This window comes from Propithecus coquereli, unplaced genomic scaffold (assembly GCF_000956105.1).
Source record: "Propithecus coquereli isolate 6110/MARCELLA unplaced genomic scaffold, Pcoq_1.0 Scaffold4, whole genome shotgun sequence".
Taxonomy (NCBI): Eukaryota; Metazoa; Chordata; class Mammalia; order Primates; family Indriidae; genus Propithecus; species Propithecus coquereli.
Window position 1 is genome coordinate 2,586,179 of NW_012149729.1, and position 16,592 is coordinate 2,602,770.

General features: G+C 36.8%; 1 protein-coding gene across 2 annotated transcripts in view; it reads left to right on the plus strand.

Moving 5' to 3' along the window:
* Nucleotides 1-16,592, plus strand: part of AASS (aminoadipate-semialdehyde synthase) — a 69,654-nt gene that overhangs the window by 21,434 nt on the left and 31,628 nt on the right. For both annotated transcript variants that reach the window (XM_012652790.1, XM_012652791.1), the window contains 8 exons: nucleotides 2,155-2,239; nucleotides 9,820-9,887; nucleotides 9,997-10,143; nucleotides 11,056-11,134; nucleotides 11,255-11,382; nucleotides 12,803-12,951; nucleotides 14,189-14,311; nucleotides 14,663-14,774. In XM_012652790.1, the coding sequence (XP_012508244.1) occupies nucleotides 2,155-2,239; nucleotides 9,820-9,887; nucleotides 9,997-10,143; nucleotides 11,056-11,134; nucleotides 11,255-11,382; nucleotides 12,803-12,951; nucleotides 14,189-14,311; nucleotides 14,663-14,774 (891 nt within the window). The remainder of the gene's footprint in view (nucleotides 1-2,154; nucleotides 2,240-9,819; nucleotides 9,888-9,996; nucleotides 10,144-11,055; nucleotides 11,135-11,254; nucleotides 11,383-12,802; nucleotides 12,952-14,188; nucleotides 14,312-14,662; nucleotides 14,775-16,592) is intronic.

The window sequence follows — 16,592 nt, forward strand, 5'->3', positions numbered from 1 at the left end:
ATGAAAATACTATTTATCTATAAAAAAAACTATTAGCTGTTTAAAATACAGGATATTCATTCAACAAATATTTATTGAATGCTTACAATGTGTTGGACACTATTCACTGAAATGAGAGAGAAAAACAGCAAATTATCCCTATCTTCACAAGCTTACGTTTAGTGGGAGGAGACAGATGATAAGTAAAGAAGACATCTCATATGCCACTTGGAAATATGTGTGATGGAGATAAATATAATATTGGAGGAGAAAAAGAGTGGTAGGTACTGGGAAGTAATGATGCTATTTTAAATAGGGAGGTCAGGGAGGGCCTCACTGTGAAGGTGGTGTTTGAGCAACAATCTGAAGAAGGCGAAGGTCTAAGCCATCTCCATCTGGGAAGAGTCTTTCAGGCAGAAAGAATAGTGGCGCAAAGGCCTGAGGGTCATTTTGAGTGGAGGGTTAGAATAGATCATGTTACAAAATGCCTATTTTATCTAATATGCAGATAATCATTGGAGGTGGGAAAAAGAGAGCAAAACTGATAAGAAGACTGTTAGGCTAGGCTGGCCTAGACTCTAGGTCACAAGTGATAGTGGCCTGTGGATTCACTGATGAGGTAAAGGTGAAACATGGGAAAAGGAAAGGAGTCAGGGATTTGTCCCGAGTTACTTGCAGGGGTTGCCATCAATTCAGATGATGTTACTTCGAGAGGAGTGGACTTAGATGGGAAAATCAAGGGCTGAGTTTAGAGACTTAATCATTGAAGGGATAAGCTAAATGGGCTATTGTATGGGTCTGAAGCTTAGGAGGGCAGCTCCTCCTCACATTTTGTAGTTGTCAGAGACTAGATGGCATCTAAAACCATGAGACTTGATGAGTGCAGGGAGTGAGTATACATAATGAAGTCTAAGGTCCACCTCCTGGGGTAAGGATGTTAAAGCATTAGAAACTAGAACCTCAGACTAGGACAGGGGGCAGGAGAATTCACAAACACTAAACTCAATGGAGGAAAATAAATTTTATATAGGAGTATAGAAAAGCTTTCCAATTAATTCCAAGCACACTAGACCTGGGTGGTAGTTAATTTGCAGTGTTTCTGAAGAACAGATTCAAAAGTAATTAATGGAAATAATCTTATAAGAAGAATGTTCTGCCTTAAGCAAATAAAGTATTTAAAAGTACTTTAGGAACATTTTTTTTTTGTTATATGAACTTTTTTTCATTACAAGAAAATTAATAAAAACAGACCCGACAGGGCTGCTTTTGGGCAGCATTTTGTAACCAATTACTCGAAGTTGGATGAATGTTAAACATTCTTAAATTCATGAACATGGTAAAAATCACATGATCTTTGAGGAAATAAAACGACTGTTTAAAATATTATATAATTACAATCTATCAATAGGTTTTAAGTGTGGACGAATAAGACTTTCCTGAGAGAGGAAAGGTTTCTAAGGAAAGAAGAAGAGACATGCAGGCAACAGTTGCTAATTTTAAAATGAAGTTTACCTGTAAAAGGATGAAGAGAGAAAAAGAGAGAAAGAGGAGAGGAGGAGAGAGAGGGAGGGAGGAAAGGAGAGAAAGAGGGAGAGATAGAGATAGAGAGAGGGGGGCACTTGTGTTTGAACTTGAGAGGGAGTGTTATTATTTTTAAGGCAGAAGAGACCTTGGTGTATTTAGAATGACTGAGAAGCAATGTAAAGAAGGAAGATGCAGGAAAGAGGTTGCAGTTCTACAAGAGTGGTCTTGGAGGACATGAGAAAAGCTGGGATCTAGCTCACAGAGATTAGTCTCAGAAGGGATCTGTTTTCTTTGAGCCAGAAGGAAGGATGTGAGAATGAGTGGAGCTGTAGCTACATTTGTGGATGGGGCGGGGTGGGTGGATGGGGAGCAAAAAGTTAAGGAAAATCCTACATTTATCATTTCATTGCCTACCGTCAAGGGGCATTTAGCACCTGCTAGGACCATTCCCATTCTTTCATCTCTAATTACAAACTTACGATTGGTTTGTGAGCTGGCATTTTCTAAATATTTCATAGTGCACCTAATGCCAACTTACGTTAGAAAGTCAAGACATATTTAAGAAGAAAAAATGTGCTCATGTATACACTTTACTCATTGAAATTAAGCTTAATAGGTCTAGTTGAGAAATTTTTTTTATCATTTCTTTAGGAAATTCGACTTATTGATTATGAGAAAATGGTGGATCATAGAGGTGTACGGGTGGTGGCGTTTGGACAGTGGGCTGGCGTGGCAGGTAAGTGTGCCATAGCTTCTATGTCACCCACGTTCTAAATTTGCCTGGAGAATAACTGTGTGTTTTCTCTTCTGTATCAAGGGGCTAGGCATGTTTATTTCCATTGATGAAAATGGAAATGGCAATATGCTGAAGGGTGAGGAATATCAGCAGAATGGAGATGAAGATAAATTGTTAAAGTATATTTTATTATAAAAATTTCAAAAAAGAGAGCAGGAAGAAGGATAACAACTAGGAACAGGCTCTGACTTTTTAGGTAGTTGCTTTTGGGCAGCAAAGAAGGAGAAGACAGTTTGGTAATGAGATATTGAGAAGTAGAAGATAGGGGAAGAGGGAAAGGGAAAAAAGGACCAGGGACAGGAACTCGCAGAGCAGCACTCTGGAAAGGACAAGAGCCGGAGTTTGCAGAAAAACTGCTTGATTTTTGTCCCAGTGAGTACTTTGGGCCTCTGACACCGCAGGCCATCATAGCTCTGGATCAGATTAGACGACTTGAATGTCTAACAAGGAAAGTCGTGATTTTGGCATTCTTCCTTTGGCCTTGTAATATAAAAGTGGAAGAGTCCTCACTGTGTTTCAGTGTTTGTGTCACTGCTGTTTCATCTTGACCAGTCTGCCTTTGCCTCTTGGAGATTAAACTCATATCCAAAAATATGGTCGATAGTATCATATTATTTAGTTGTGTAAAAAATAAGATCATTTGGAATCCTAGGGTACTTTCACAAACAGCACTCTTGCACCATTCACTCAAAAAATTCTCGCTGAAAAATTTAAAATATTGTGTACTTTTAGAAATGAGCAATTTCGGAAAATCCGTATTATTATTATATCCTAATCCAGTTATTACATTGTCCTATTTTACCCTAATCCACCTGCTTCTGAAATAGTAAAGAAATCTAAGCAACATTTTGAAACTCATAAAATTTTTTCACTTAACACCAATTCCTTGTTACTTATTCTAAATCCCACCTCATACCTTTCCTTACCCAACACACAAATCAGCTCTATTAAAGTAACATAAAATTATATTTCTTAATGTGGAAGGAGTAACAGGGAGACCTCTGAAGACTATTGTTCCCAAGGCTTTTCAGGACTCACCCAGATGAGGATTTTGTTTATCTGGCAAGAATTAATACATCAAAAATAAGCTGATCTATTTAGAAGTCAACATATTCGGAAGTAGCACCACATCTGTCAAAAGAATGTGTGTCTGATTGTTTCTTGTTGATTTTTTTGAGTTCTAGATAGATTCTGGTTATCAGCCCTTTATCAGATGAGTAGAGAGCAAATATTTTTTCCCATTCTGTGGGCTGTCTATTCACTCTAATGATAGTTTCCTTGGCAGTGCAGAAGCTTTTTAATTTGATTAGATCCCACTTATTTATTTTTGTTGCTGCGGCGATTGCTTTGGGGTTCTTCTTCAAGAATTCCTTGCCTAGGCCAATGTCTGAAAGGGTCTTCCCAACCTCTTCATTTAGAATTCTTAAGGTTTCATGCCTTAGGTTCAAGTCTGTTATCCATCTTGAACCAATTTTTGTGAGAGGTGAGAGGTGGGGGTCTAGTTTCAGTCTTCTGCATGTAGCCATCCAGTTCTCCCAGCACCATTTATTGAAAAGAGATTCTTTTCCCCAGTGTATGTTTTTGTCAGCCTGGATTAAACTTAAGCCCATTATCCAAAGTGGGGCACCGCAAGAGCAGAAGAACGGGATCCATTTGTACTCACCATCAAATTGGTATCAACTAATCAACACATAAATGCACATATAAGAATAACATCTATTGGATGTTGGACAAGGGGAGGAGGGAGGAGGGGACCGGTATTTGTATACACAAGGAGTGCAATGTGCACCACCCGAAGGATGGACATATTTGAAACTTGGACTTGGGGCGGGGGACCCAGGGCAACATACGTAACCTAACCATCTGTACCCCCATAATATGCTGAAATAAAAGAAAAAAAAAAAGAATGCGTGTCTTATCCTTAGAGAAGTATTCAGGCGAGTAAACACACAAATATTTAATACAATGTCAGTGCTAATTGCTATAAGAAGGGCATTTAAATGGACTTGGCCGTTGGAGAAGTTTCCTTTGAAAATTGCCTTCGAAGATGAGATCTGAAGAACTATTCAAGGAGATGAGGAAGAAGGAGCATACATGTGGGCAAAGCCCAAAGGAAAGAGGGGAGAAAGAGCAGTTTTGAGGAATAGAAATAAGTTCAGTATTATTAGAGCGTAGGTGAAGAGAAGTATCTGTGAATTTTAGAAATGTTTAGAAGGTGGAGTTCACAGGATCTGGTGGTTGTTTGGCTGTGAGGGTGAGAGTATGAGGGAGACATTCCAAAGATGACATCCAAGTTATTAGCTTGGACAATGATTCAGTTCTCTTAGTACCTACAGGGATGGAAGAAGAATTTAGACGATAGTAAATGAGTTCAGTAGAGGGCCCTATATTGGTAGAGTACAAGGTAAGTTGCTGTAATGAAAAGACCCCATAAAACAGAGCTTAAATAAGATTGAAGTCCAGAGGTGAGGAGTCTAGGGATGGTGGGATGAGGGGAAGACTCTGCTCTTGTCAACACATAGCTTTCATCTTCAAGGTGACCCTTCTGGTTGTTGCTATTTTCCAGTCAGTGGAAAGGGAAGAAAGGGGAGGCAAGCAGCTTTGTTCTTAAGGATGCGACCCAGAATTTGAATATATTCTTTCTACTCATACCACTGGTCAGAACTGATGGAGAAATGTAATCTATAACTGGCAATGATGTGTGTTGCTAAAACCATGTGCTCTGCCTCCATCCATGTGGGATTGACTGGGACTTACTATACTGCCATTGAGCAACTAGAAAATTGGATGAGGTATATAAAATAATGTTTTCAGACATTGGAGAATAGGGAGTACAGATCGTGATCCCTAACAGATGGAAAATAAACGAGGTGAGCTCTATGTCCATCCTGGCTGTCTGGAGAAATTTCCAGATAGTGTGTATATGGAAAAGTAACACAGAATCTGGCAAACTCCCTGAATTGGGGAGCCTGAGGTGGCTAGAATTGGCAACACATATACCAAATATTAGAGAGCTATGCAGAAAAAGTGTCCCAGAAATATGCTTAGTGTGTTGTTGAGTGGAGAGTGAAAATTCATGAGACTGGGGAAGGAACAATGTGAAGGAAAGAGCGGTTACCAAAGAACTCTACGCCAAACTGTTCCCAGAGTTTGTCCCATCAGCCAGGATGGAGAGACTTCATTGAACATATAGGGTGTTCAGGGAAGCCCTGAATCGTGTGGCTAAATGAGCTCTTAATACAGGCTACTCTAAATTCACCCTTATAAAAAGTAAAGTCTAAATTGAGAAAGAAAGATATAATTAGCAGATAAGGAGGTTAAAATAGCTATTATAAATGCTCAATATGTTCAAGTTTTAAATGTAAACATGAACAAAATGAGGAGAGGAATAAAGGAGATATCTGTCTATCTGTATCAATAGACACTACAGAAGAAAAGATATATATCTTCTCTGCCAGACATTGTTCATTTTACATTGTTGATTGTTAGATTTTGTTGTTTTCCTTTCAGGAGGGTTGGGCTTTGTTCTGATAGGAAATGGCTTGTGGATTAAGTTGATCCTTTTAAAGCCTGTTTTCCTTCCTTCCTCCCTTCTTTTTTCTGGGACCCCAAATACACATACATTAGATCACTTGATCACCACTGGTCACTTAACTTCTGTTTTTTTTTTTTTTCCCTCTGTCTTTTATTCTTTCTTTGCTTCATTTTGTTTAGTTTCTATTCCTACAAGGGAGCGAGAAAAGAAAATATTCAAAGAAATAAATATAACTTTCCAACATTTTGATAAAAATTATAAATCCACAGATAAGTGAAGCTCAATAAACCACAAAATCCCCCCAAAAAACCCCACAAAGAAAATAACACTAGGGATATCATAATTATCTTGCTAAAAAGCAGTGGTAAAAAAAAAAAATTTAAAAGCAGCCAATGAGAAAAAGACATATTATGTATAGAGTAACAAAGATAAGAAACATCACAAACTTCTTGTCAGAAACATTTCATGAGCCAGAAGGAAATGGAACATCTTTTAAGTGCTGAAAGAAAAAGAAAAAAGGCAACCTAGGGTTCTATGCATAGTAGTATCTTTCCAAAGGATATTGTCTTTCAAATGACATCTTCCCCCAAAATGAAGATGAAATAACAACTTTTTGGTGAAATGAAAGCTGATACAATTCACTGCCAAAGAGGAAATATTGAAGAAAGTTCTTCAGGCAGAAGGAAAATGAAACCATTTGGAAACATGGATCTAATCAAAGGAAGAAAGAACACTAGAAGTGGTAAAATGTAAACAAATATAAAAGACATTATCTTTTCAAATATCTTATTTAAAGTTTTTTAAATAGATAATTGATAGTTTCAAACAAAACAATGTATTGTGGTATTTATAACATACGCAGAAGTAAAACTTACACCACCAATAGTACCAAGGGCAGGAGAAGGAAAACAGAAGCGGACTTTTGTAAGGTTCTTTTATTATACCTGAAGGGGGATAATATTATTTGATGTAGACTATGGTAAGATAAAGATGCATATTGTAACCTAGAACAATCACTAAAAGCAAATCAAGGCACTATAGCTAATAAGCCAATAGTAGCGATAAAACATCATACTAAAAAATATACAATTCATGCAAAAATGCAAGAAAAGGGGGATAAAAAAGAGCAAAGGATAAATGGGACAGGAAGAACACAAATAGCTACATAGTAACTTTATATTCAACTTATCAATAGTTATATTAATGGTCTAAAACCTCCAATTTTTAAAAGGATAAAAAGGCAAAACCCCACTGTATTCTATTTACTTTAAATATGAAGACACAAATACGTTAAGAAATGATATATAAAGATATATCATGCAAACGCTAAAAGCAAGCTGGAGTGGCTATCGAAATAAGATAAGTAGACGTAAGTAGATGTAAGATGTAAGTAGAGTTCAGAACAAGTACTATTACCAGAATAATATTTCCAAAAGATAAGGGATCAATTCTCCAAGAATACGTCACAACCCTAAATGTGTATGTACCTAATAGCAGAGCTTCAAAATACATGAATCAGAAACCGACAGACTTAAAAAAAAACAGACAAATCACCTAATATATTTGGATATTTAAATACTCCTCTTTCTATTGCTGTCAGAATGAGTAGACAGAAAATTAGTAGGAATATAGAACACTTAAACACTATCAACCACTCTGAAATAATTGGCATTTTTGAACACTCCACCTAATTGTAGTGTGCACATTCTTTTCAAGTCAAGGGGAACATGTACCCAAATAGCCCATATAGTGGGTCACAAAGCAATTTTCAATAAATTTAAAAGGTTTGAAATCATACAGTATGTGCTCTGACTGTAATAAAATTAACCTAGACATTTTAATACAAAGACATCTAGAAAATTCCCAAATATTTGGAAGATACATTATTGCATTTTTGAATAACTCATGGGTTAGAAGAAATCAGAGGAAAAAAATGACTATAATCATTAGACTGAAAAGAATATGGAAAGTTGGCCAGGCAAGGTGGCTCACACCTGTAATCCTAGCACTCTAGGAGCCCGAGGCAGGAGGATTGCTTGAGCTCAGGAGTTCGAGAAAAGCCTGAGAAAGAGTGAGACCCCATCTCTACTAAAAATAGAAAAAAATAGCCAGGCGTGGTGGTGCATGCCTTTAGTCCTAGCTATGTGGGAGGCTGAGGCAGGAGGATTGCTTGAGCTCAGGAGTTCGAGATTGTTGTGAGCTAGGCTGATGTCACAGCATTCTAGCCTGGGTGATGGAGCAAGATTATGTCTCAAAAAAAAAAAAAAAAAGAATATGGAAATATGATTAGACCAATAAATTTGACAACGTTGGTGAACTAGACAAATCCTTGAAAAATACAAATTATCAAAATCACCTCAAGAAGCAATTAAAAACTTGAGTATCAAAATACAAAATAAATTCCACTAATAAGCATTTATCAAGAGAAATGCAATATTTTATACAAATAATTTTTTAGCCTGGAAAAAACCCAAATATCCCACAGAGATAAATAAATTGTAAATAGAAAATGGAAAATGAAAAGCTCTTCAGCAATAAAAAGAAACAACTACTGATACACACAAAATATGTTTGAATCTCAAAAACATTACGCCGGGTGAAAGCAGACACAACAAAAGAATACAGTTGATTCTTGTACAACACGGGTTTGAACTGTGTGGGTCTACTTGTTCGTGGGATGGAAAACCCACATGTATGGAGAGCCAACTTTTCAGACAGGTGGGTTCTACAGGGCCAACTGCAGAACTTGAGTATGTGTGGATTTTGGTATACCTGGAGGGCCTGGAACCTATCCCCTGTGTATGCCAAGGGATGACTGTATATGCTTATAATTTCATTTATATGAAACTCTAGAGGAACCTAATCTATACAAACAGAAAGGTCATCTGGGAACCAGGGCTTGGTGGAAATATTCTGTATCTTGAGCATGGTGATAGTAATACAGCTGTGTATATTTATTAACAATTAACAAACTATACACTATAAATTGGTGCATTTTATTGTATATAGATTATTTCTTTAAAAGTTGACTTCAGAAAAAAGATAAAAGAAGACTTGGTAGGTGTGTGTGTGTTGGGGGGGATTGTGGTTGGAAAGTTCTATTCCTAAGAAGAAGGAGAGAATAGATGCTGAGGTCTGTGCTATAGGCATGCTGAGTTTTAGATGTCTGAACAACATCTAAATTGACACATATGTAAGGTGGCTGGATAGGTCTTGAAATCAAAAAAAAAATCCATGTTGGAGAGACAGTCTTGGGGTCATCCACATACAGACCGTATTTGAAATTTAGGACTGGATGAAATTACCCTAAGGAAAAAATGTAGATATTGAAGAGCATAGAGCCCAGGATAGAATCCCAAGAGTGAATCATATAAAAGAAATGGGCATAGGAAGAGGAGCCTACAGAAAGGTAGGATAAAAAATTTCAAGTCAGGGATGCCGAGGGAAGAGAGTGTTTCAACAATGAGGGAGTCTACGTGGCCAGATACTTCTGACCTAATCTAAAAATTATCCACAGAATTTAGCTATTCAGGTCACTAAATAGCTGTTGGGGGCTTTTGAGTCCATGGCGACTTTGTTTTTGTTTGTTCATTTGGTTTTGGTATGGCAGGGATCGGAGCATGTTCAAATGTTGATAAGAATGAACCAATAGAGTCGGAATAATTCGAGAGTGAATTTTTTGGCTGGCAAAAAGGGATGGAATCTGGAGCCAAGGTGGAAAGACTGATCTTGGATAAGAAGAGGAAGACTCTTTCCATTTTATCTGAATTGAAGATGGAAGAAATAGGTGGGGGATGCAGCTAGGCTAGTGCATTTCAAGGCAGAAAGTTGAGGGGATGAATAAGATCTACTGAGGCTACTTCCAAATCTGAGACGCTGAGGTCTGTGCTTCCTCAGGGCACCGAGCAGGTTGGAGAATGGGCAGAGAGATCAGCTTCAACTCCTCCCAACTAATGGTCTTTCTATTGGTCTGATTCCGTAACAGGGATGATCAACATTTTACATGGAATGGGTTTAAGGCTCCTTGCTTTGGGACATCACACCCCTTTTATGGTGAGAGATGTTTATTTTGCTTATTTTTTTGAAAATACATATCACACTTTAAGAATAGAAAAATGTCTTAGCTGGTGGACTAACATGCATTGTGTGTGCTTGTTTTCAGCATATTGGCATGGCTCATAACTACAGGAATAGCAGTCAGGCTGTGCAAGCTGTCCGTGATGCTGGTTATGAAATATCTCTGGGTTTGATGCCAAAGTCAATAGGACCCTTAACGTTTGTGTTCACAGGGACTGGTAATGTATCCAAGGTAAATTTCACCTGTCTTCCTTCCCTAAAGCAGTCTGAAACTCTGAAACCAATCCAAGTGATGTGGGCATTTCAAAAATGAATGAGGATTCTATTTTTGATACTTTCCTTACCAATGCATTTTTCTCATAGTGAAGAGCAGTGATGGTCCAAACATTTTCTTTGCTTTTAGTTGATGCTAAGCTATCAGAGACTTGGAATGCTTTATTCCTTCTTTCTTTTTTCTTTTTTTTAAGGGATAATTCATTGTTAATAGTGTAAAGGTCTGTTTGGAGGGTGATCTGTTTTACCTCCTTCATTGAATTGTCCAAAAGTTTGGAGGTGACCTCAGGATGTACATTTTTTAAGACTACTTGGAGTTTTGCCAATAAGATGTTAGGAAGATTAATTCAAAACTGGAATTAATACTTTCTTCCTTCTTGAGTGGTTTTGAGAATGCATTTGTAATTTCCCATAGAAACTTGTAATTGTAAAATAGTTTTTTGTTCAAAGAACATAGTTTACAAATAGGACATCACTATTACTATTATTGTGAGCTAAGCATATGATTTTTTCTTTTGTAGGAAATGTAGTTTCCCCATTTGAAATAATTTCTGCAATGGATCAAAAAGTAGATGGGAATATTTTATTGTGCACTCATTTCTAAACGTTCTTGTTGATAACTCCAAGTAACTTAAATAAAAAAAAAATTAAAGCCCCTTCTAAAGTGTACTGTTCAAACTGGAATAAGAACTGGTTTAAAGGTTTCCTGTAAGAAGCTCATCTGTATTGCAGTTCTGTATTGCAATTCTGGTTGCAGGGAGGGCAAATGGAGCTGTATAATTTTGGGGGAAATGAGTTAGAATCTTTGCAGGAAACCATGTTGGTTCTTATCCTATTGATTTTTGGAATTTTACTCATCTGTTATTAATAGGGAGCCCAAGAAATCTTTAATGAGCTACCATGTGAATATGTGGAGCCCCATGAATTGAAAGAAGTTTCCCAAACTGGAGGTAAGGGGCTGAGGGTGACTGTAGCTTTTATTGTTTTTAACAGTCTCTGTTATAACATTTTATCACCATAAATCTTTATCATTTGTCACCCCCTTTACTAATTTCTTTCTCCTCTGCAAGACCTCAGAAAAGTGTACGGGACGGTGTTAAGTCGCCATCATCATCTTGTCAGGAAAACAGATGGTGTATATGATCCTGTGGAATATGACAAATATCCTGAGCGCTACATAAGTCGTTTTAATACTGATGTGAGTATCATGTTCTGCTTTTGAGTTGGTTGCTTATGACACACTGTAGTTAGGCTGTTTTCAAGGAGAGAAATTATGAATATGTACATTGGTTTTCAGTTCCTCTGTTGTGAATTTTTGGGTATCATGAGTTGGACTTCAGAGTTATCATCTTTTATTGGTGTTTAGAGTGGCCTGTGCCGAGTGGTTTTTGTGGTTTCTGTGGGTATGCCCTTTGCTTCACTGCCTCTGTTTCTACTTCAGGTTTGCATGTTCCCAATAGCTCTAAACCATTTTCTGTGGATTACTGTTTTCTGTATTCATTTTGGACTAGTTAGCACTGTTGGCAAAGCACAGTGCCTGTGAGGTTTGGTCTCAACTTAGGTTTATCCCTTCTATGGCCACAAATTGCAATTCCAACCTCAGCCAGCCATCTTTAAATACATGTCATTGATTACAGGGGGCCAGGGTGAAATAGTGTGGCTATACAAGCACAGATCATTCCCACTGTATGAAAAAGCTACTTACAGATCAGATCCTTTTGATGGGGACACACTGGCCTTATCTTACAAGAAGTGCAATATATTTGTGTGTTCTGTAGTAATTGGCCATGCAATAATCCTCCCCCAAATAAACCAAGAAATCAAAAGATAAACAAAACAAAAAATGCATGCATTTATTGTGAAAAGGAATACTTTAAATAATTTTAAATACGTTTGAACAACACAGCATTTTTAGATTCTGGTATGAAGTTTAGCTGTTATAGCACATAGAGCATGTTAGAGAGAAGGACTTTTAACTTCAGCTTGACATGTTTGAAGAACAAAAATTATGAAACTAGTTTCAAATTGAAACATTTTGAATCCAGTAAATGTTCATCCCTTCTCTTTTCCCCAATCACAGAAGTATTGGTGATTGGATGCCTCCTAAAACTTATACTGACCTAGTTAGCATGTATGCATGTATGTAGCACATTTCTCCATGGAGCTTACAGATGTTATCTGGTTTAATCTTCACAACATTCCTTTGAGGAATGGGGTATGTATTATCCCCATCTGGCAGGTAAGGAAAATAGAGCCCAGAGAAGTTGAGGTAGCATGATTTAGATCACACTCTAGTGGTGACTGAGCTAGAAATAGTGTTCTAGGGCACTTGGCTCTCTGTTGTGTCCTTTTTCTTTGCTATGCAATACATTATAGAATGAAAATATTAATGTGTTTATGGTCATATGTTTCTCTATGATGGGGTAATTCCACACTGAAATCTGGGTGGGTATTTATTACCTTTTCCTCAAAAGATGGCCACTGGCCCGGCAAATGAAAAAGTCAATTAAAAGTAACGTTTACTTATTTCTCACGGACCTTACTGATAGCTCTCTTTCAGCACACTGTATTGAAATAAGCGATTTCCTATTTGGTTGAACTTGGAACTTGCTTTCCAGATTGCACCCTATACAACTTGTTTCATTAATGGAATTTACTGGGAACAAAACACTCCTCGCCTGCTAACCCGCCAAGATGCTCAGAGTCTCCTGGCTCCGGGAAATTTCTCCGTTCCTGGTGTGGAAGGCTGCCCTGCATTACCACACAAGTAAGGACTTTACTTCAGCAATGATGACAGAATTTAGCAGCAGCAGTCATTATTAGAGTATCAAAGAATATACGTTCCCACACATCACAGGACTCGATTGTTAATGACTAGTTGTCTGCTTTCTCTCCCTGAAGCTCTTGGTAGCATTTGACATGGTTAACCTTCCCTCCTTCTTGAAATGCTCTTCATTTTACTTCTGTAACTCCACATACAACTCCAAAGCAGCCTGCTCGGGGAAGTCTCCTTGTGCTTCCCCTCTCTCATCTCTCTCTGGTCTGTTACTCTGGTTTTGTTTCTAAATTCATGATCATTTATTTTCCTGTGTCTATTATTTTTCTCCCTCCTGCCAGAAGTTAATCTCGTTAAGGAAAGAGGCCCTGTCTATCTTGGCCACAGGCACCCAATATATTGCCTGATATATAATAGGCACTCAAATAATTATTAAATGTTGAAGTGATTAATCAATCAATATTTGTGGAACACCTGGTATACCTGGCACTTGGGTAAAAGATATGTTTGCTTCCCTCAGACATATAGCTGGCTGGCAACAGGTAAATGCTAAGGGAATGCTAGCAGCAACATCATCACAAGAATTTAGAAAGCAGAAGCACTGAGCTCAGCAAAGACTGAGAAGGGAGGAGTGAGGAGAACAAGAATCCCAAGTGATAGAATTGGTGCTTGAGAAACATGGAGCCACCAAAAGCACAATTTAGGACACTAAGTGAGACAGTCTAGCTCTACTATAGGTTCATGCAGGCAGGTACTAGTTGGAGGTTAAGCAGGAAAATTGTGGAATAATTTTGAATGCTGGACTGAGACTTTTGTTCATAATTCTGGAGATTTCTCTGTGATCACATCTAAAATTATGTAGTCTTAAGTAAGGTGGAGGTACTGTAATTGAACCTTCGTAATTATTTAGAGATGGCTATATTGGTTAACTTTAATTATTCTATTGTCAATGTTTTCTCCAGGGAAGGAATTTTCCACCTTTTTTTTTTTTTTTTAAATCTTTCTGTTTTTCTTGCGGAAACTAAAACTAAAACTAAAACTCATATTGGGAAGATGCTCTGTCCCCAGAACAGCACAGTGTCCTGAGGAGTGAGCTGTAAGAAAGAGAGCCTAAGAGCCTGGAAAGTGCCTGGCATCATTAAAAATTGTTCCAAGCTCCTTTCATTTTTGGTCTTGTTGGAGACTTCAGAATTCCATCCTCTCATCTAAGCATTGATGTTACTTTCAGGCTTGTGGCAATATGTGACATTTCAGCTGATACAGGAGGATCTATAGAGTTTATGACAGAATGTACGACAATAGAGCGCCCCTTTTGCATGTACGATGCAGACCAGCATATTATTCATGACAGGTGAGTTTACTAAAGCTGTTAGATGATACACTATTCTAAAACACTCAATATTTTACATCTTTATGAATATCTGCAAATTTGGAAAGATATTCTCAAATATATTTTAAAAACATAGTGGAAAAACCGCATGCCAATTTGAACACTTAAATATGCATAGATGATATTTAAATGAAAGGTGGGTTGCCGAAGAAGGAAAATGATTTGTTCAAAGAGTCTTGTTTATTTTGTTATATACTTTTGTATAAAATTGCAAATGATAATGAAGCAAATATAATGGAGTAGACATCTGGAAAATTTAGAGCTTACAAATACCTTTTTGTATATCTGAATAAAGCATATTGCTTCTCCTAGTGTTGAAGGCTCTGGGATTCTGATGTGTTCCATTGACAATTTGCCGGCACAGCTTCCAATCGAAGCTACAGAATACTTTGGAGACATGCTTTACCCTTATGTTGAAGAAATGGTAAGCAGACTGGTAGCATCTGCAAGAACTGTGTGGCTTTAAATACAATTATAGAGTAATCTTATGAATGTTCTGGTCTTCTGTATCTAAGAAATCTGTTGTAAAATGAAATGCCAGCTCTTCCCTGAAGTGTTAATACTTACTTATCCTCTTTTATTCTACATATGCTGCTTACTTGTCTCCTGGGGAATATGATTATATCACTGCCTTCCTGCTTAATTACAATTACATTTGTCTCTCATTAGACATATTTTATTAAGAATGTTCACAACGTATGAGATGAGACTCGCTTTATTTTCAGTTCTTTATTGTCTAGATCATTTCATACTGGGGCATTCTTACTGTGCTATGATTAACAGATTTGAAAGAAGTAGGAATATGGAAAATTTTATTGGATTTTAGTCACTAATAGTTAAGTGACAGCTTATGTTGAGGTCATGTATTTTTCCTCTGTGATCAGTGATTGGCTAATGAAATACTGTGTTATCTAAATTACGTTTTCTTTACCAAAGAAAATCTTTTTTATTCTGGTGTTTATCATAAGCATTCATACCCATCCTGCTTTATTTCTATTGCTAATGGTTGCCTGCCTCTGGAAATGGTTTTAAAGGTATGAATAACGGCTCTTGTTCTTTGCATCCATACCTTCACTCACGAGCTTTCACACTAAAATGGGACAATAGTTAGTGGGGCAAGAATGTGTAAGACTTCAAGTCTGTGATCTTCTTTCCTTTCAAATAGCATTCGATTTTGACCCTTTGTTTTTCTGCTTCGAATATATCAGTGGTGAGATGTAGCAGGCTTTAGAAAATGCAGGCACGAGGCATTATCATGGTTGGACATGATACTGTACCTGCTATGTGCCAGGAAGTGTTCAAAGTACTTCATATATTTTAATCCTAAATTCTCATGAGAATTCTCATGAGTTTTTTTTTTTTCTGTTTGGGGCTTTTACTAATAATTCTACTATGAACATTTTTGATGTGTCTTTTGGCACATGCACACACGCTTACATATATACACACACACACACATATACATACATTATTTTGTATATGTATTATACATTAGGATTATTAACATTTATGTTTATAAAAGAGCTTAAGCTAAAATTTTCTTTTCTTATAATGTCTTTGTCAGGTATGGGTATTAAGATTATGCTGGCCTCAAGACAAGTTGGGAAGTGTTTCTTTATTGTTGGTCTCAGGAACATTTTAAATGTGTGTTGATGTTATTTTTACTTGGTAGAATTCATTGGCAAAACTATTTATTTGGCTTGGGAGCATTTAAGGGTAAGTTTTTAAATTATACATTAAATTTTATTAATAAGCATAAGGGGTTCAGATATTCATTTTTCTTCTGCTAATTTTGGTAACTTTATTTTTCTAGAAATTTATGTATTTCATATAAGTTATAAACTTTATTGTCATAAGATTTTTCATAATATCTTCTTATCTGTTTAATAGATTCTGTAGTGTATTCCCGTTTTATGGAACTGATGTTGGTTGTCTATGACTTCTTTTTTTTAATTTGTTTCACCTGGAATTTATCAATATTATTTGTCATTTTAAAGAACTGGTTTTAACTTTGATGATCCTCTCTATCTTTACCCTTTTCTATTTCATTAATTTCTAATCTTTGTTATATTTTATATCACTTTATTGGGAGCTTAGTTAACCCTTCTTTTCCTAATTTCTTGAAGTAAGTGCTCAGGTAATTAGTTTTCAGTCTTTCTCTTTAGTAATTTGTGCATTTTAAAGCTATACGTTTTACTCTGAGTATAGCCCATTTTTATCTTTATCTTTTCTTTTTTAAAAA